Source organism: Myotis myotis, unplaced genomic scaffold (assembly GCF_014108235.1).
Source record: "Myotis myotis isolate mMyoMyo1 unplaced genomic scaffold, mMyoMyo1.p scaffold_m19_p_5, whole genome shotgun sequence".
Classification (NCBI taxonomy): Eukaryota; Metazoa; Chordata; class Mammalia; order Chiroptera; family Vespertilionidae; genus Myotis; species Myotis myotis.
In genome coordinates, this window is record NW_023416357.1 from 26,828,376 (window position 1) to 26,850,871 (window position 22,496).

Here is a 22,496-nt window from a genome sequence, read left to right on the forward strand (position 1 = left end):
TGTGGCATCCTGAAAGCTCACGGTGGCTGAAGACACAGTTTGCACTTTGTCTCCCAAGTGTGTTTCCCACCCATATATTAAAGGCAGCTTTTCTATTCCATTTTCTCATAAAGCAATTACATGAGTACTTCTTACTACCTCTGCACAAAAACACAAACTGTCAAATAATCATTAAAGGAACTGACAAGCAACCCATTGCATAAGACACAAAATATTAAAATTTTTTGTCCCCAAGGGAAAGAGAATTAAAGAATCCATATTAAAGAAAACAAAGCGTTATTTTGCATTTATTTTTCTGGGAGAAAAGTTGATGTTTTAGAGACAGAATACCTGTTCTTCTTCTAGAAGAATCAGACCTACAATTGCAATGTTGATGTTTCCTCCTATTGTTCCATCTTTGAATAAAGCAGACACCTGAAAAAGACAGGTAATCCATGTCAGTCTCCATACGTGACACCATTTTCCCCCAGCCCTCAGTCTGCCTGGAGTTCTGATGCTGAAGGCCAATCCCCATGTTTCCTAGTAATACAGCATCATTATGTTTCTTATACTGCCCGACAGACAGGTATATGAATATCTTTTACCAAAAGACCAATTGTTGAATCCCTGTCATTGGTGCTGGCAGTGAAAAACTGAAGTTTGGGGAGGGAGGTTCCACTTCTTCTGAAACCCCAATGTAGGGATTACAAGGTCTCTGAATTGCAAAGTGTCCTCAATTGAATTGAATAGAGGATATTTTACTCATAGTGATAACTGCATAGGTAAGTACCCCCCATGCTCTCCTGGCAAGAGATTCCGAAGCATAAAACAAATGCTGGGAAAAGACCAAGGGTGCATGAGAATTAAAAGAAAACATGGAAATGATCAAAGAAAGAGACAAACATTTGAGATGATGATCACAAACATTTGATATGGCATTTGGGGTGATAAGTGATGATAGTGGGCAGTGTGGGATACAATAGGGAGGTGACTTGGCACTGATATACCTCTCCCCACTCTACACTTGAGGTGTAGAAACATTAGAAAAGTTATACATAATAGAGGTGACACTTGCTCAAATCAGAGCATCCCGGGCCCTGCTGTCCTTAGCCCTGTGGCTGTGTAGTTGTAGGTGCCTCAGTGTCACTGTCTCCCTCAGTTCCTAGGAGGTCATAAACCACATGGGTCAACCTACCAAAAATGACCCTAGCCATATAGGCATGTGGCATAATGGAATATAAAACACACTTAGGGGTACTCTGTTCATTATGGCGGAACATAAAGTAGATTTTTAAAATATTGTTATCACAACTCTTTTTAAAATATGTTTCTATTGATTTTTTTTTTTCTAGAGACAGAGGAAGGAAGAGGGAGAGGGAAGTATTGATCTGTTATCTCCTGTATGTCCCCTACTGGGGATTGAGCTCAGAATCCGGGCATGTGCCCTGACCAGGAATCAAACAAGTGACCTCTAGGTGCATGGGACAATGCTCAACCAATTGAGCCACACCGGCCAGGGCACAACTATTTTTTTTTTTTTTGTCTTAAAAGTTTTTAGCACATACATACACAAATACAAGGATCTATGTGTTGTGATAGATGTGCTAAGTAACTTATTTTGGTAATCATTATGCCACATGTATGTATGTCAAATTATCACTTTATACAGCCTAAATTTACAGAATGTTATATGTCAATTTTAACTATTTTTTAAATCATTTTGTTGACCCAAGATTTTATCTACTGTTACCTAGATGTCACTTAAGTGAAATGAGCCTTAGATACCTCTTACCACTCTTCCATAATTACTATAGCTGCCACTCTGGGGACAGACACTCCTTATCTGAGATGACATTCTAAAAAGCTGTATTGTTTTTCTGCTTTTCTAGATAAAATAACGTATACTCAATAGCTGGGCATTAACATTCCTAAAATGAGTATTTCTATGTAACCATCTAAAAAACCACACATACAGTGGTGATAAGCAGATTTGATGCACCAAAATGTCTCAGCATACACTTTTAGATTTCTGAACTGAGACATTAGTACATCAAAACAGGTTACTGGCTTACAGAGAGGATCAAATTCTTCATCCACCTTAATTTGTTCTCTGACGTTCTAAAAATGGCTCTTTTGATCTGAGCATAGTAAAACTGAAGGACTTACCACAGATAAAATATTTCTATGTATGAGACATAAATCCATAAGTAAAAAGCAGAATGTAAAACACATATGCACACACACCCCATTAGGTGTAACTATACACTCAGCCTCAACAGGATGGATGTTCTTACCATGTTGAGTATTGTCAGCACATAGGTGGTGATATTTTCATGGCCATGATTTTGCATCATCTTTTTGTCAACCACCACCAACGTCTCCACATTCAGTTCTTTATTCCTATGGGACTTCAGAAGAGAGCGCTTGTGCCGTGGGCAAGACTTGTACTCATCAGGCAAGATGAAAAGGTCTTCTTTGGGAGGCTTGGGCATGTCTATGAGGGATATATAGACAGTGAATTAGAGCAAATTAATCACTAAAATGAGTGGTGGAACTTGTTATATAGAAATTGAATTTAAAAAATGATTGTTCATTATATATGAACCATATAATCCGTAAAACTTTGTGATACAAAACTTGTGTTAAAGTGGAACACAATTCAAATAAAGTCCGTAGAGTCTAGATGTCATGGAAATCATTGCTTTATTTACCTTTGTATAATTTTGTCCTGATTTAAAACAAGAGAAGGTCATTTTTGCTCTGTAGTGCCAGCATCTAGAAACATAAAGCTCAAAGACTATTAGCATAAGAATTTATGGAATGGGCTGTGCAAATGAATTCTTGATAAAGCAATAAAACTAACAATTACAAGAAAGAGTGTTGTCTTGCATCATTTCCTTATTTGAAGGATTTTAATGACCTGAGAGTTTTAAAGCTGAGTCTTATGTCTGCACACATGACTGGTTTGTCTGTAGTGTCTCAAACAGATTCTAAATGACTTGGGACAGATCAACCTCACTGCAGAACTGGCTTTCCTAGAAAGCACCATAAATATTTACCTAACTTAATTAGGAGACAAAATATACTCTGTCCTCTTGAAGCAAGACATTTAAAAATAATTATGACGCCTGGCCAGCAGAGCTCAGTGGGTGGGCATCGACCTGTGAATCAGGAGGTCAGGGTTCGATTCCCAGTCAGGGCACATGCCCGGGTTGTGGCCTCAATCCCCAGTGGGGGGACATGCAGGAGGCAGCCGATCAATGATTTCTCTCATCATTGATGTTTCCATCTTTCTCTTTCCCTCTCCCTTCTTCTCTGAAATCAATTAAAAAAAAAAGTTGAAGAATCTGTCTTTAAAAAAATAGTTTTGGCATTTATAATCAGTAAGTTAAATCTAGGTTAAAAACAATTCGGTTTAGTAGATGCCTTAGAAAACGTGGTTAGAATTGTATCATGGGAAAATAGACTTCAAAATATCCACAGGTATTACGGTACTTATTCTTTCATTATAGGTGCCCACTGGTTATGGGTGGTTCACTCCCTTCCACAACATATATGGAGCTCCTGCTCATGCCCACCTCTATTTTAGGGCATTGGGTATAGTAAACCAAACAGCAGAAAAAGATGGGGCTGGGTGAAGATGGGCTCATGGGAGGAAGGCTTAATGAAGTGATGGTGGACGGAGAAGCTGAAGGAAGTGAGGGAAGTTCCAAAGAACACTGAACTCCTATTTTGAATTTGTGAGAGGTTCCTACATAAAATGTAAATAACACATCACCTCCTAAATGTTCATGACAAAAAAAGACTTTGATAAAGCTTGGTGATAAATTGTAGGTAAATTTATGTCTTGCAAGTCTGTCTTTTGATGTGGTGAGTCAAGTACATAAATATGTATAGAGATAAATGACCTCAGCAGGAAAACTATGTGGGCTTTAATAAATCTAGACCTCAAAAATATAGAATTACTGAGTAGACATGCCAGAGTTCTTTTGAAGATGTCTGGTAGATTCGGTATTCCTCAGCAGTGCATCATTTAATCTGTCCAGGGAACAGCTTTTTTTTAAAAAAATGAAAACATCTACCATTATTTATCCATCTATCATGGAGAGAGCTTTTATACTGAACATGCAGATAATGTACTCTCTTTGGAATTGTCACTAAAGTTTAGTAAGGACAGTTAATACATGTCACTTTGGGAACAGACATAATTTGATGAAAATTAAAAATATTCCATCGGCTTATATAAATGTTAAAATCATTAAACACATGAAGAGAATCGCCCTTACATACATTTCTTGCGTCTTCCACAGAAATGCTGCTTTTGTGGGTGCCCGAGGTCAAAGCCACCTTGCAGATTTTGATTTTCGTGGTAGAAGAGGTGGTGATTTTCCAGCTCCCGCTGCCTCTGGACCATCATTGCCTGGCGCCCCCTCGGAGCCTGTGGCTCTGTGGATCTCTTGTACAGTATGTGGGAAGGAGGCCCACCCCCGGCAGAGTCATTGAGTTGCCCTGCTAGGTGGGAAGGAAGTGGCTTTAAGAAGTAATCTGCTTCTTGTGTTCTTATCATGCCTGACTGGAAAAATAGGGAAAGGAAAGAAAACACAATTACACTTCCAATTGGAGCCATAGTCAGTTCTCCAAGCATTCCTGTATATCTTTGCTTACAAGCATACCATTCCCACCTTCTGAGGTTAAGCTCTGGCCCTAGTGTTCCTACTGGTGGGGAAAGGTAAACTTGGTAAATTATCAATGAAGCTATCAGCACCATGGGGGGTAGACCTCCTGGGGCCTAACTGCCACCTCACAGTGGAAAGTGAAATACTTGGAATTTATGCTCTGGATCACAGAGGAAGCAGCTTCTCACACCATATTCCACATGAGTGACTTGGAAATCTTTGTTGCCTCCTAGGACTCTACCAACTAAACTAGAATACAATAATACTTTAAAGTTTGCAGTTCTATCAAGAAATAGCCAAGTCTGAAATTAAATAGTAGCCAAAGCCAGTTGGGTTTCATCCTTTATGCATTTAAACTAACCCAGGAGTAGCAGAGCCATCTTGGATATGTTCAACCTTGTGTAATAACACTACCCAAAGAGGAATTGCACTCTATTGAAGGTAACTAGTTTAAATATTAAACTAAAAAAGAAAAAAAAGGAAAAGTCATTGTTTGTTTTTTTAAAAAAACTTGTCTGCTATACAAACAATTCCTTGCTTTTCAAATCACCGCTTGGAAGACTACCAGCTTCTCTAGGTTCTCTGGAGTAGACGGCATTCGGCATCTCTCATGCAAGCCCAAGTGGACTCAGAGAGATTGGCCAGATAAGGCAAACATCCCAGGTAGAATTATCATCTAATTCTACATATCATCTGTGTGATCTTGGAGGATATTTACTTAGCCTCTCTCTGCCATTTTGTCATCTGGACAGTGGATATAAAGAGCGCTACTTTCTATGAGCTCATAAGAATGAACAATAATGTATTTTAAACATATGACCTGCAATAAATGTGCAAACAAAATATGCTGGATTAATAAAACAAAGAGTATAAAATATCATACGTCACCCTGACAATTAAGGAGGCTTGGGGGGACTTTGCACTGTATAGTATGAGATTTCTAAAGCCCAAGTGTTGGTGCACCCCATGACACAGTTGCCCCAAACACATCTTTGCTTCTGGCCTGATCCATTATTTTTTATACTCTTTCTGGCTTCAACTAAAACACTTGTGTTCTGTAACAGCTGTTCCAGACTCCCCTGCTTTTCCCTGGGTTCAAGGCTATATTCTGGGTGGCCCAGGCTGAGGGACAAGATCTTCAGGCAAGAGTGACCTGTCACAGCTGGTGGATTTTTGAATTTTCATTAACAAAGTGGTCAAGCACTGTACTTGTTGCATTTGTAATTTAGTCTGTTACAACATTCTATGTTTAAACCATCCTCAATTTCATTAAATACATAGAGCATAATAACTGATAAGACATTCTTTGATAATCAATAGATAATAAAAATTACCAAAAAAAGAAAAAACACGTTTACTTCATTATCTTGCTGCATTATTAGTTTGCAAGTTTATTTAAAAGATTAGGCAAATCATGGAAGATTAATGCTTTCTCCTTATCAAAGTTTTTCCTTGTTGAGTCAAACATATTTATTTGGAAACTCATAAAATGTCTAGTGTATGCCTGCTCACAGTAACCACTGGGATGTCAGCTGGGTGGATTATTAACCAGGCTTCAGAAAAGGCTAATGTCCTCCACGCTCTGCAAAGGAGCTCTCCTGGGGCCTGCAACTCTAGCATGGCCAATTCTGTAAATCATTTCACACTGGGAAGCCTACCAAACACTCATGTTGCATTTATGAGGAAGGAAAAAATGTGTGTCATGTTAGCGCTGAGAAATTCTGCTTTTGAGCAATGTAAGTAAAGAAAGTGTTGAAGTTCGAAAGTAGGATGTTTATTGTGATCTATGTGCGGTTATCCACAATTAAAAGTTGGTAGATTTCTATTATTGTGTATCTATTTACAGACACTGTCTATAAAAGTTGCATGAATCAAAAAATAAAATGGAAATTAAGAAGAAATAGATAAATGCCCAACCACTGAGTCTGTTTCTCCTGCAGTGTAAGAAGTCCTCACTGAACTGGTTCCAAGATTGTCTCAGATGACACCATAAGCTATTTTCAAGACAACTAGCTGTCAATAAACACAGTGAAAGCATGATCGGGCTCATTAAGAGAAACATGCATTTTAATTCCCTAGTAACTGCATTTTTACTCTCAACTGTTATTTGTTTTGAGAATATTCTACTTGTTCTAGTCTTCTTAACGATGTCTCAGAAACACAAGACAATTTTAACATTTATAGAACTTTCATAAAAGCCAAACTCTGCTTTTTATTTCCTTATACCTCAGGGTCAAACATGAACCTGGCCCAAGGCCAGTCCATCACTTGCTAAGTGCCCAAAATCACAGTAAGTTTTGTTGCACAATTATTTGTGATGCTTTGAAAATCAAAATTCAGCCAAAATCTCCTAAGAAGTTAAATAACCAAAAGGTTCTCTCTTTCCCAAGAGATTTTGCATCTGATTCCTATTATTCCTGTCCCTACTGTGCACCTGGCTTAGGCATTGGGCCTCTTGCCTTCAAGGATAATGGGGCTGTGTGCTGGTCATAGGAATCACCCATCATCACAAACCAAAATCAGTCCAGTCTTCAAAATTCAGTCATTTGCTCAGTTCAAATCTTGGTCACTAGTCACAAGACTTTTTCTATGCCTTTCCCACTTGCATGACTCAAACAAATTCATTCACTTTGTTGAATTCTACCTGGACCGTGTGACCAGGCCAAAGACAACAAGTGGGACTTGGATGAAGTGCCAACACACATCGTTGCAGGATCAATGGCTGCACAGCTGAGTTGAGAACACCTGAGCCTTTAGACAATCAGGCTTTGAATAAATTTTATGGCAGGAGGAAGCAGAGTTGTAATTTTCAAGTACAATTAATCATTGCATTAGAATGATCCCTGGCTACTCCAAATAATTATTCAAGACTATTCCGGAATCTATGCTTTTCATCTGCTGTTTGATACAGTGATTTTTGTCTTAAAACCTCATAACTGAAGCTTCAAGGGAGCAGCACAGTGAATGCTCATCTTTCATCACTTTTCCTTAAAATTTGAAGAGCTCTCATATTTTTGTTTGTCATATTAATTTAATTCACTTGAACATTAAATTATCAGCATTTCTTGCCTTACCTTATGATCTAATCTTAGTACTGACATAACTTATGATTAGAGCTTAGATAAATATGATCATTTGTGACTCCCAGTAGCTTGCTTGGCTGAACAACAAACCTAGAGTGAAGGGTGACCCACTGTTTGAGGTAAATACTTCTCCCCACTTTATCATTTCTTTAGCATGTTGGGATCCAGGAGCACCACACTTCTTGCCCCTCACTGGTTCCTCTCCTAGGAGAAAATGCCTTATCTGCAAATTTGAACTCAAAACTGGGCATGAGTAGTATAGCCCTTTCCTCTCATGAACAATGTCCTAGAGGAAGCTCAACTACTCAATGGATCTTGATCATAGGATAGGCTTAGCTGCCAGATGGGCAGCATAGGTGAGAAGCTGTCCCAGGTTGGTCACTTTCATGGACCTAGCACCTCCTGCAACTCAGTGCATAGGTCTAAATTGGAGCCCAGTTTTAGGAAAGCCACTCACCTGTATAAATATTCCACTTTCTCCAAACATGATTTAAAAATACATAGATCTACCATCTAAGTTACTCTTTTTTTTATTCACATTTTATAATTAACTGAGAATACAGGATTTATGAAAAACAAAAAGGGAAAAAAATGTAAGAAAAAAGGAAGCTATGTATTGGACCATCTCAAAACCCAACATTCTCTTTTAGCTCTCAGATGGTTTATTAATTAATAGACTAATTATTATGTATATTACCTATACTAATAAAAGGATAATATGCTAATTAGACTGGGAGACCTTCTGGCAGACCTTCTGGACAAAGGCATGGTGGTGGGGCTGAGGCAGAGGTGGTTAGGGGAGATCAGGATGGCAGGGGAGGGTAGTTGGGGGCGATAAGGATATCAGGGGAGGACAGTTGTAGGCGAGCAGGCTGGTGGGGGGCCAGTTGGGGGCGAGCAGGCTGGCAGGGGGGGCATTTGGGGGTGAGCAGGCCACTGGGGGGGCATTTGGGGGTGAGCATGCTGGCAGGGGGGCAGTTGGCAGCAAGAAGGCTTGAAGGGGGGGCATTTGGGGGCGATCAGGCCAGCAGGTAGAGTGGTTAGGGGTGATCAGGCAGGCAGACAGGTGAGCGGTTAGGAGCCAGCGGTCCCAGATTGTGAGAGGGATGTCCGACTGCCGGGGATTGGGGATCGGGCCTAAACTGGCAGCTGGACATCCCCCGAGGGGTCCCAGATTGGAGAGGATGTAGGCCAGGCTGAGGGACATCCCCCCCCCCCCCGCACAAATTTCGTGCACCAGGCCACTAGTCCTATATAATAAAAGGCTAATATGCAAATAGACCGAACAGTGGTCACTATGATGTACACTGACCACCAGGGGGCAGATGCTTAATGAAGAAGCTGCCCCCTGATAGTCAGTGTGAAGTCCTGAGCTGGGCTCATGACTGGCATGCACAGTGGTGGTGGTGGGAGTCTCTCCCACTTCTGCTGCAGCGCTAAGGACTAAGCCATCAGTTGGACATCCCCAAGGGCTCCTGGATTGTGAGAGGGCACAGGCCGGGCTGAGGGAACCCCCCGAGTGCACAAATTTCATGCACCAGGCCTCTAGTTATGAATATAAATATGAATAAAAATAACAGTTACTTTGTCTTGGGCACCATCTATGTGGCAGATAATGTGCTATGTAATTTGCTCTATATATTACTCCTATCCTAATAACAAACATGTTAACTGAGGATTAATATTCCCATTTAAAAGAAAGAAAACAAACAATTCGATTTAAAAAAGGTCCAAAGATCTTAGTAGCCACCTCAACAGAAAGATATACAGATGGGAAATAAATATATGAAAAGATGCTCCATATCACATGTCATCAGGAAAATGCAAATTAAAACAATGAGATACCACTACATACCTATTAGAATAGCCAAACTGACAACATCAAATGCTAGTAAGGATGTAAGTTACAGGAACTTTCATTCACTGTTGGTGAGAATCAAAATGGTGCAGCCACTTTAGAAGACAGTTCAGCTGTTTCTTACAAAAACTAAACAAGCTCTTACTATAAGATCCAGCAATCACACTCCTTTGTATTTATACAAATGAGTTAAAATTTATATTCACACAAAAACCTTTGCACATGAATATTTATAGCAGCTTCATAATTGCCAAAACTTGGAAGCAACCTAGATGCCCTTTAGTAAGTGAATAGATGAGTAAGCTATGGCACATTCAGACAATGGAATATTATTCCGCAGTAAAGAAAAAGAGCTGTCAAACCATAAAAAGGCATGGAGTAAACTTAAATTAATGTTGCTAAATGAAGGAAACCCAAAATAAAAAGGTTACATCCGCTATGATTTCACTATATGACATCTGGAAAAGGCAAAACTATGGAGACAGTGAAAAGAAAAGTGGTTACTAGAGGTTACTATGGAGAGAGGAATGACTAGACAGAGCACAGAGGATTTTTCGGGCAGGTCAAATACTTTGTGTGATATTATAATGATGGGTACATGTCATTATATATTTGTCTAAACCCATACAATGCACAACACCAAAAGTGAGCTCTAATGTAACCTATGGACTTTGGGTGATTATGATGTGTCAATGTAAGTTCATCAGTTGTAACAAATGTACCACTCTGGTGGGGAATGTTGATAATGGAGGAGGCTGTATGTCTGGGGGGCAGGGTGTAAATCAGGGGTGGGCAAACTTTTTGACTCGAGGGCCACAATGGGTTCTTAAACTGGACCGGAGGGCCGGAACAAAAGCATGGATGGAGTGTTTGTGTGAACGAATATAAATTCAAAGTAAACATCATTACATAAAAGGGTACGGTCTTTTTTTTTTAGTTTTATTCATTTCAAAAGGGCCGCATCTGGCCCGCGGGTCGTAGTTTGCCCATGGCTGGTGTAAATGGTAAATATCTACCTTCTGCTCAATTTTTGTTTCGTTAAAACTGCTCTAAAAAGTAAAGTCTATTTTGAAATAAAGGCTACATTCCCTATGTTGTATAGGGGATGTACAGCTTATACAGTGAGTAATATTGTAAAAACTATATATGGTGCCAGGTGGGCACTTGGGGGATCACTTTGTAAAGTATATGATTATCTAACTACTAAGCTGTACGCCCAGAACCAATACAAAATAATACTGAATGTAAACTATAATAAAAAATTTAAATAAAAAAGAAACAACCCAGGTTGACAAAGGACATCAGGAGTGGAGGAAAGGGGGGCTCAGCTTTAGATAGGTGGCCAGTGGCCTCACTGAGAAGGTGGCATTTCAGCAAAGCCCTAAATGAGATGAGCTGGCTGTGAAGAGACCAGAGGGAGGCCCTGTGGCTCAGGATGCTTCTGCTGTGCCAGCCATTGTTCCTGTTCCAGAAACACACAGACTCCCCGTGGCCTCAAAGCCTTCACCCCCACTCATTTTGTTTCCTGTACACACCACCACCAGACCTCCGCTGGCCTGGATCTTCCTCATTACTCAGTTTGGAGTGACAGTGTGAGGTATAGGGATTTGCTTGCCATCATGTTCTTAATGATGGAGCAGATGTGAGTCTCTGCCTTGTGGCACACGCTGCGGTGGTATAATGGCAAGCAGTGGCTCCTAAAGCAAAATATATGGTTCAAGTCCTGGATCTGCCTCTCTTCAGAGGGTGAACTTGTGTGTGTGTGTGTGTGTGTGTGTGTGTGTGTCCTGAGACCCAGTTCCTATATTTGCAAGCAGATGATACATCTACAGCTATTTCCTAGTATGGCTGTGAAGATTACATATACATATATATTTTTAATGAGGGCAGCATATAGAAAGTTGCAAAAAAAAGAGAGGAGATTGTGTGTGTACAAGACTCTGTGCAGGTTGAAAAGAAAAAGACCAAAAGGCCAAAGGTAGTGAGAGAGTCACAACAGAGCTAGACAGCACTACCAGTGTGTCATGGCAGAGAGAGTCACAGCAGAGTGGGACAGCCATTGACAGGTCCTCATGGGAGAGAGGTAAGCCACAGTCATGATGTGGGCAGGCACACATGTTTCTCATTAGAGGCCATGGGACCCCAGGGTGTTGTCACCTGGATCTATAAGCCATTGCTGAAATTATCATGTTTTTTCCACACACACTCGATCCATCCCAGTGTGCAAGCCCATGGCACCCTTCCCTCTGGCAGTGGCAGGTTGCCAGCTTGAGGCGAATTCTGCTATGAACTCATCAAGCTGACACTTAGCTCATGAGTCAGCTGTTTTCTCTATTTAGTTATGCCACTGGGTATTTCTCTTCAGTGCTCTTGGTGTTGATATCTAGTCTCTCTGGTGTTGTTATCTAGTGCTCTTTAAGCTGAAGGTTCCAGGAAGGTCACATCATATTCCTGTTAATCATATTAATATGATGGCATTCATTTATTGATCACCTACTATGTGCTTGCCTCTGTTCTAGGGGCTGAATACCCTATTATCAATGATCCTGAGAACAGATTTGCAAGGTAGGAAGTAACAGCTACATTTTTGTGGGAAAAAGGAACAATCCAAATGTCCATCAACTGGTGAACAAATAAACAAAACCTGCTTTATTTTTACAATGGAATATCATTCAGCAAGGAAGGCAATGAAGTACTACTGAACATGGCTGAATCCAAAAACATCATGACAAGCAAAATAAGCCAGAGCAAAAGACCCTGTGTTGTCTGATTTTGTTTCTACTACATGCCAAAGAAAAAGAGGCAAAACTATAGAGGCAGGAACCAGAACAGTTATTGTGAACTGGGGCTGGGAGCAGAAAATACTGCAGTTGGGCATGGAGTGGTGGGAGTGGTCTAAAGCTGGATTGAGGAAATGGCTGCACAATATCACTGAATTGTGCACTTAAATTGGTGAGCTTCTGTTGTGTAAATTACACCTCACTAACGCATTAAGACAATAAGATGGAGACACCAGGAACAAGGGCTCACAACTAGGACGGGAGGCCAGACCTGCTGAGTTTTTATGGCCATTCCCTCCACACCTGGGTGCTTCCTAGGTGCACAGTGGGATGAAGTTCATTCGAAGGTGTGTTCTTGGAAACAACAGCCTAACAAACAGTGCAGCACAGACTGCAAGGCCATTCAAAGGTCAGGTTTCTTGCAAAAGAAAACAGAGGCAAATAATGAAGCCAAGAGGGTGCCTAAAGCCCCAGGAGCATGAGAGCTGTCTGAGCTTCCTTCCTTGATTGCGTGGAAAATTGCAAGGCTGAGAAAAGTTATCTGTCCAGTCTCATTTTCACCAAGGCAACTCTAAAAGATGATTAAGATTTGAAATCAGTTCATCTCCTCCTCCCCACTGCCATTGAACTGGGCTGTCCAAAAGAAAAGGATCACACATATACTTTACCTATGGGTATCCAACTGTGGGCACACAGTAGGAACTTCATGGATCTCCCTAAAGAAGGGCCCATAGATCATGGGTATTATTCATAGAGTCTGATAACCTTTGCATATCCAGCCATGATTCTCAAAACTTTCTGTCCATGAGAAGTGAACAGCTCATTGAAATTCATGCTCCTCCTACCTTCTACCCTCTGATGTTCTGACTCAGCAGCTCTGGGGTGGGAGGGGGTTTGTGAAAAACAGGTTTACTTAATAAGATTCACAAACCCACCACCAAGACACATCCAGGGCATGAGTCCTGAGGGCCAAGGCCCGCACATCCTGTGCTTAACTGTCATCTTTCACTTCCCAGCCCAGAGCTCAGGAAGGACACACACAACCCCCCTCCATTTTTGTCAATGTCTTTCATATATTGGCTGGCTTTCTAGGACACAATGTGACTTGGTATAAAGTTTGTTACTACCAATCTTCCTTCTTTTCAAGCAATGAAGTGATGACTTTAGACATCAATATTTTCTGATGGTATATTAGTAAATATCAACAGCAGTACCAAGTACAACACTATCCATTAAGTTCACTGGAATAGACTTACTAGTAAAAGATGGCTAAATAATTGCTGCTGTACCACAGGGCCTGGGGATGGTCATTTATACCAACACTGTCTGTTCTACATGACCTCTGTTAGGCATGGAACATTCTAGGCAGCTCCTTTAAACATCCGTTACTCTGGATACCAAAGTTGACCATTCACAAATTCCAGCCTCAGTTATATATATGACTGCATATACTTTCATACACATATCAGAGTATCTCAAGGGGATTATAAAAGTTATGATCAGTCCTATTCCCAGGCTGCCAGATCAAATCTATAATCATTATACAATGTGGCAATGCATATTCAAAATGGTGTATTTTTGATTGCCTTCTTAATATGCTGTGCTGAAGAATCTATGAAGCAAATGCCATCTTTTTTTTTTTTTTGTAGAAATAAAACACTGGCAAATGCTATGGCAAAATTAGTCTATGAGAATGTAGAGATCTTCCAAACAGCACCGACACAAGGGGAGAGCTCACTATTAGAAAGCTCTCTCCGGCAGGTCCATCACTTCCAGAGGGAAACAAAGGAAACAAATAATGAAAAGAACAGGCTAGGTTGGTTCCTTAGTGTGATTCACAGCTGGTTTGTCTAAACCTTCACAGGGCAGTCAGCTGTTACCTTTGCCCGCCAGTGAGGAAAGAATTCGATTCTCACTGTGGCTCAGAGAGAGCAACTCCTAATAAGCGTGGGCTCGGCTTCATCCTCCTCTTCTGTGGCCATAAAAATAGTGTGCAGCCTCACGAGGGGTAAACAGCCATCCTGCAAATACACTGTTCCATATTAACGGGATACTAATGCTAATTTAGGCTCCTTAATCCATTCAACCACAAAATATCCCAAAAGATAGATGAGGGATATCTACATGATCTCTTACATACTTTTTTTTCACACACAAAATAAAAATAGAATATCCTAAAATCAGTTTTCTAGTCATGTCCAAGTGAGACATTCGCTTCTCTTGGTCAGCCAATGATGGCTAAGATCACAATGCTCTCTGAAGTTGCCTTTCTGCCAATTCTCACATCCATTTCTGACTCAGCCATATGAAAGGGAGTAATGCTGTTGTAAACACTGTTGTCTTATCCATTAGGAAGGCACAGTGTCTGCTAGTGAGAATTAGGGTGAATTAGAGGGACCCGCCGTTATTTCAATGGGAAATTTATATAGCCTTCCTTGATTAGTGTTGGATTAAATATGTTTTTTAAAATGTTTTAAACATATGTTCTCTGTCTTGTCCTCTCTTTCTGGTCTTTTGTCACCAAATTTTATAATCATGTGAGTTGATAACCACTAGAGCTATAAACACAGAGCTATAAAAGCCCTCACCTACAAATTTTCTGGAGGAATCAGTTTTCTGAGTGAGGTGGTTCCCAATTATTGCACAGTTGTCCCCCTCGCAAGCATCAAAGTGATTAAAAGCGCAGGTTTTGTACATCTAAGTTTTCTGTTTTTTTGTTTTTGTTTTTGTTTTTTTTTTACTGACAAGATCCAATGTTGTCCAACCAATCAATTAGATTCTAAGGATACACAAGGATACAGATAGCGAATGACCCTGGAAGGAGACATGGGTGCTGTGTGGAAAGCTCATCATTTGTTCTGAGACCCAGTAGATTTGCCTTGGAATCTGGACTCTGTCTGTCCCTTGTTAGATGGCAGCTTTTGGCAGGCTACATAATCTGCCTGATCCTCAGATTCCTTTTGTACATAATGGGAACAGAACCTCTTCTAGTATTGCTAATAGAATGAAATGCAATAGTAATGCATGCAATTAATTTGCTTACAAAAATGCCCAGCCTGGCATACAGTAAGTGCTCATTTTAATATCAATGTTCATCATTTATAATGGGTGTATTATCATATTTCTTGAAATCATTCAAATTGCATCACTAACACATACTTTAACATATATCATCCTATAATAAAGAAGCAGAATTCACCATATATATTTGTTTTGTAACAACTAAACATGGACTAGATTGCAACTAAGTCTTTTCAAAATAATGACACATTGAGTACATTAAGCATTGGAACAGTTTTGACTCCAATTACTTGAGTCCACTAAGCATTAGATCAGTTTTAGGTTAAGAATTTTTCCCCAAGGCTCTGGTTTAGGTGTTGGAGAAAAGCGATGGGTAGGTGAGATAAACAACCTTTGTGTGAAACCATCACAATCCTCCTCATTGTCTGGTTACAATAAACAGAGGAACCACCATTTCCAAAGAGCCACCATAATTGAAGCATGTCAAAGCCTTAAGGATGTGTTTACTTTTCTTATGACAGAAAAATATTATCACAGGCTACCTTTCTGTGCAAGAGTATAAATGTGTGCTATGAGATTATTGACATAAAAAACAGTAGAAAGAATATGTGAAAGGAAAGTGAATCAAAGCACTATAGGAATTTGGGAAGTTAACTCATCATAAAAGAAATTCTCCATACAGGATCCAACTAAAATCATGGCAATGACAACCAGACTCCCCTCATTCATCTTTGTCTCTATGTCTAGCCAAATATAAAAGAATAAATTACCTATTATGCTTACTCTACAACTTTATGCACATGTGCATTGTGTGTGCAACAGCCATGTCATGGCCACTGCATCGTATGTCAGAGCCTGAAGCTGGTCACACCTTTGACCAAGGGTAGATGAAAGGGCTGAAATCAGAGAAGCAAGTTGGTTGGGGTTGACTTTGAAACTAAGATCAAACAAAAGAGACATCTTGGAAGTTTCCAAATCGAATCAATTTTAAATTGCATGAGATGAGGGTGAAATCTAAACTGTGAATAATTGCCAAATGAGATGATTAACTTGCAAACTATAAAATAGAACATGATACAATGTCAACATGTAATTAATATGGTTGGCCTTAATAGTTGGGTAAGGATATTGGCTAGAATGGATGTTAACGCCTGATTACAGTGTATATAGTAATACTTTTATTATAGCATACATATACAATAAGATATGTAATTATTGGGTATATATGTAATCGAGGACTGCCATTCAATAATATAATTTTAAGTTACAAGTTCTTAGGACATTTTTACATTTAAATTGCAATCTGTGAGACTGTCAAATTATTCTCACTAATTTACATCATATTTTAAGACATAAGTACACAGGTCATTTTAAACACTGTGTGTCCCCTTTACAAATAGGGACAGTCATCCAGGAGCAGTTGGCCATTCTGGTGAGGCTAAAAGCTGTATTTGCCTTCTTTCAGCTACTAGTGCACATGTGTGACTCAGGCCTGAGGTGAAGCTGTGTTTGCTTAGTTTAAGTAAGGAGTGCATCCATTATTCTAAGTAAATGTAAAATTTTGCATGATCCAGTCTGAATTTGGAACCCAATTTTAGAGAAAACATTTGTTTCCCATAAAGTCATTGCACTGACCACAGTCTGGGTTGCAGTCATTCTGAGACTTTAGACTTGTTCCCACCTCAAATACGTGGGTGTTAGTATTTCTTCAAAAAATTTAATAAACCAAGTGGATCTAGTCCTTCCTCCACTGGAGGAGGGTATGACACATGTATTATTATATCTTTTCAGAGATTTAATAACAAGAAACTTAAAAGTGGTGGGGGTTAGTGAGCTCAACTTTATTTAAATGTATAAACTCATAAACTACTCCTGAAAGACAACATATTGGATTATTAGAGGCAGAGGTAAGAAATTATGATTGCAATTAGATCCAAAAAAAGTTTTCAAGCAGTAAACATATAATTACAGTATGCATCAAAGCAACAGCCAAAATTAATAGTAATGATACTGAATAGTGAATAAAAGACTGCCTTATATTATAGACCTTCTTAAGGAACATTAATGACTTATGTTTCTACATATGGCACACTTACACGGCACAGCCCTTGCATATTGCAACATCTAATATTTAGTCTCCCAAATCTTCTACACATACTTGTACATCTCAACCAGAAACAGAACTGTGATATAAAACATCCTAGCTTCTCTTTTGGCTTAATTTTTCTGCAATACATCACTTTTTGTTTTATTACCTAATGATGACCTGCAAAGGGAATAGTCAAGACTCCCAATCTGCAGTTAGAGATAATCTATGCACATAAAACAAGGTTTATAGCTCCTTTGGCTGCTGCAGGGGGAATACAAAGTCAAAATGTCAGCTGTTCTGGGCACTTCCCTCATTTATGGTACCTCACTAAGCACAAAATAATCTCCCAGGTGTTGGGAATAGAAAATTTTCTATCAACCACATGGGCATAAGCAATGGTTCTAAGAATTGCATAAACAATGCTCTTGCATTTTAAATTGCTTGCTCAAACGATATGTCTTTTTATCATCCTAAAGTGCTTTCAAGAAATCACCTAAAGGTTTCTATTGTAACCAAAATATGGTCTAATCCTTTCCCCACCTCATCTGTGCGGCTTCCCTGAAGGTCAGTATAACTCCATCTCTTGGTTCTTTAACTTTAGTTGAACTTGGTTGTATTACAACATGCACAGTTATTCTCTAATTAGATTTTAATCCAAATTACATAGTTTAATAATGGGGGTAGGAGGAAGAGAACAAATACTTGCTCAGCCCGTAGTATGCACCAAGCACTGTGCAAAGGGCTTTTAAAATATATATCTATAGTCTCATTTAATGCTCATGCAACTATATGAGGCCAGTGTTATTTACAAATTAAGAAAACTGGACTGCACATGAGCCACTTGGCTAGTGAGAGAAATTTGTCTAACTCTAAAGGCCATTTTTCCCCATTATATTTCCCATTTGCTTATTTTAAGAAGTCATTTTATTCTGTTTCTTGTTTGAATGTATATCTAGGCACCTTTTTTGCATAAAAAGAGTTCATGTATGTCTGTTCTTTTATTTCTCAGGGTAACTACCACAGCCTTCAAATTTTAGGTGCTCCAAAATGCTTGTTGACTAAGTTGGTTCTGGATTTTGATAAAACAATCGCTTAATATGTTTATCTTAATACAATAAATATGTATTATTTTTCTTAGTTTATAATAAGTGACACCTTTTTATCTCTGAAAGTTAACACAGAATAAATTTGCTTCATCACCTTTTGTGAAGGATTTGGGGTGGTAAGAATGCCATTTCTCAGAAATCTGAATGTGCAATAGACAACCCACCCTTGTCATATGCTTGAGAATCAAGGAATATGTCCAAGAAATGGAGACAATGTATCTGAGCACACACTAAGGATAAAAGGCTAAGCAATGAACAAATGCCAGTTAGTTTCTTGAAACACACTTTACATAAATCGCATCATAACCTCTCATTGCAACATTTGCTATTTAGAATTTTGTTTAGAGATTCCAGCTACCCTTTGAAGAAAATTGCTTACGGGGTTATGACTGGAAAAGTACTCACTTGCAGACGGCCTTTCCTGAGATCATGCTAATGTGAAGAGCACTTGGGCTGTGTAAATATGCTCCCAAGGCCTCAACAGACTGGCTTGGGTCTGGGTGGTGGTTGCCTAGGAAACGCATGCTTTCCGAACACAATTTACACAGCACCATTTCTAGACATGGCTATTTACAATCACTGCACCCTCTGTCTGGATACAGGGATTCTCTCCAGCATTAATGAAACTAGAATTTGAAACTACAACCTTTTATCTATCCATCCATTCATCTCCATTATACTTCCTATCTATAAGGAAAGTGGAACAAAACCATAAGTTTTATAATTATTTTTTTCTATTTTTTGTTTACAACTAATGGTAAGCTATTGGAAAAATATTTGGTCCTTTCAAGTATAAAAGTTTATCTTATAAAATGTTCCTTTGATCTATTTCTAGTGATTAATAAATTCATTTTTATAAATTTCAAATTTTATCCAATCATCCATTCATCCAATCCCTCTTTCTTCTACCATCCATTCAATTACTTCCATGGGCAAGGAATATTGTTATGTGCTGGTGGTCGAAGGGATCATTCACTGAAGTCATGGTGCTGCCCTTAGGCGCTCACTGTATATTATAAGGGGTAAATACTGATCTAGTAATCAAAATAAGGATTAAATTATAATTCCTTTCAAGGAGAAAACCAAGGTGAGTCATGAATGTATTACATGGGAACCTACCCTGGCTTAGAAGAGAAATATGACTCCCAGGAGTAATTTTCCAATTGAGACCTTTAGCCAGTTGAAGAGGGGAGGGAATTGTGCTCCAGGCAGTGAGAACAGCATTTTCTAAGGCCCAGAGAGGGTGAGGAGCTCAGCCTTATTTGGAAAGAAATAAGTTGGTGCTGCTTCAATCTAGAGAGTTTTCCTTATTAGACTGGAGATATAGGTAAGGGCAAACCTCCATAGTTAGCCATAATGAGGATGTAGGGGTTTACTCTGAGTATAATGGGAGCATATTGAGAAGGATAATGACAAGATCAGAACTCTGCTTTTCAACCTTCACTGGGGCATCTCTCTGGTAACTTCTTTATATATTGACAGTGAATGCCATATTGGATACATCCATTTACTGTCAATTAACTATACCAATAGACTTCTTGTCTTCTCCCTATATATTTCCTACCTTCTCCTTGTGAACTTTCTGTCTGCCCACAGTGAACTTCTTATCTGATCCCTATAAACTTTCTGCCTGTTCCCTGTTTCCTGTGGATTTCCTTTTGGTTACTTGTAGACATCCTGTCGACCCCCTCTGGACTTCCTGTCTGCCCCTGTGGACTTCCTGTCTTCTTCCTATAGACTTTTAATCATTTCCATTATACTTCCTATCTATAAGGAAAGTGGAACAAAACCATAAGTTTTATAATTAATTTTTTCTAATTTTTGTTTACAACTAATGGTAAGCTATTGGAAAAATATTTGGTCCTTTCAAGTATAAAAGTTTATCTTATAAAATGTTCCTTTGATCTATTTCTAGTGATTAATAAATTCATTTTTATAAATTTCAAATTTCTAACTATATTTTTATTAGCATAAATTTATTGAATTATCAAGTATTTTCATTCAGTTCTCCACACTCACTTTTTATGTTTCCTAATATCCACAAATTTTGGTCATACTTTACCTAAAAACTTTACTTTTTCTATACCTCTCTCACATGTCTTCCCAGAGTGAGATATTTTCCACTGGGTTTACTATCACCAGCCTTTTTAGATAGTGACACGTTTCTTTTAAAATTCATATTATCTCCTCTGAAAATCTTCATGTTGATTCTTTCTTTGTACTCCCATTTTATTTTTCTAACTCATGAACATTTTTCAGCATCAGTTGAAATTTTGGCAATATTTCAGATAGTTTCCTAGGATTTATTGGGTGCTTTAGAGAAACTCTCAATGACTAAAGTTTCCAGAGAATCCCTGGGGTTTGTGGCTGGAAATAAAACCTTGTATAATTCAAACCAGGGTCCAAAGTAAGTCTCCAACCAAGTGAGGAAATTCTTAAAGAGACCTGAGAAATGTGGCATTTACAAGTATTCCAAAATTGTTAAAAACGTGAATAATTACATATTAGGAGAACTGATATGTATTCTATGTATTAATGCCATAACAAACAATATGATTTATGCAAGAGGAACTAAAGTTCATTCAGATTTGTGCCAAGAGCTTGATATTATTATGGAGTTGAACGGTACAATATTTAAGTTGAAAACTTACTACAGAAACTTAGCAATATATTTGAACTGCCAGCAGAGAATGAGGACACCTGAAGATAAATCTATGAAGATTATGCAATCTGAAGACAGAAAAAAATAATGTAGTAAAATAAATGGAGCTTCAGAGAAATGTTGGAAATATTAGCACACCAACATATGCATAATGGGAGTGCCAAAGAATAAACACAAAGACGCCCATATCAATATATATCATAGTAAAAAATGCTGAAATACAAAGAGAAAATCTTGAAATAGCAACATAAAAACTATAGTGAGACAAACAGCTGACTTATAATTAGAAACAATGGGATCCGGAAGGCAGTAAGATGACATATCCAAAGTACTGGGGAAAAAACACCCCAAATACAACAACAATTCTGTCAACCAATACTCTCTATCGAGTAAATCAAAACCACAATGAGATACCACTTTATACTCACTAAGACAGCTATGATAAAAAAGATGGACTACAAAAATTGGCCAAAATGGACAGAAATTAGAGTCCTTGTACATTGCTGGGGGAGATGCAAATTGGTACAGCTACTGTGAAGAGCAGTTTGGCATTCCTCAAAATGTTCAACATAGAATTTCCATATGACCCAGTAATTATATCCTTAGGTATAAACCCAAGAGAAATGAAACATATATCTGCACAAAAACTTGTAAATAAATGTTCATAGCAGCGTTACTCACAACAGCCAAACATATTCCACGTTGTTCCTCAAATCACTTATTAGAGGACTATAGCAATATGTTCCCAAACTCCATATCTGATGACCAGAGGAAAAACTATTTATCAGTTTGGAAATTGCTAATTGTAAACCAGTTTTTTAAGTTGAATGATACAACATATTAAACTCTTATTTAAACAATATATATTCACTTAAAGGTAATAAATAGTTCCATACTACAGATGAAATCAGAAGAATGGACTATTGGTTATTTCCCATCATCAGGGATCTTATTTTCAAAGAGGTCTCCACTAGGATCTACAAAGGTGTGTTTAGCTACAGCAAAGCAGATAAAAGAGAATTCTACTGGCTCTAGACTCCCATAAGATGGCTGGGTCAACTAGAAACCCTGTTAAAATAAACAAACAAACAAATAAACACTTAACTGAGATCTACCTGGAACTTAATTAGAATCTGAAAGAACCAAGAACAACAACAATAACAAAAAAGACCCATCATCTAACTTAAAACACATGCTAGTTTTCTTTATATGTTAACAGATTTGGAAGATGAGGGCTGAGTA

General features: G+C 38.6%; 1 protein-coding gene across 3 annotated transcripts in view; it reads right to left on the reverse strand.

Annotated features, from left to right (window-relative positions):
- ADAMTS16 (ADAM metallopeptidase with thrombospondin type 1 motif 16) overlaps positions 1–22,496 on the reverse strand; it is a 107,950-nt gene that overhangs the window by 74,556 nt on the left and 10,898 nt on the right. For all 3 annotated transcript variants that reach the window (XM_036310385.1, XM_036310386.1, XM_036310384.1), the window contains exons 4-6: positions 4,270–4,552; positions 2,274–2,473; positions 331–414 (exon numbers count right to left, since the gene is read on the reverse strand). In XM_036310385.1, coding sequence (XP_036166278.1) covers positions 331–414; positions 2,274–2,473; positions 4,270–4,552 — 567 coding nt within the window. The remainder of the gene's footprint in view (positions 1–330; positions 415–2,273; positions 2,474–4,269; positions 4,553–22,496) is intronic.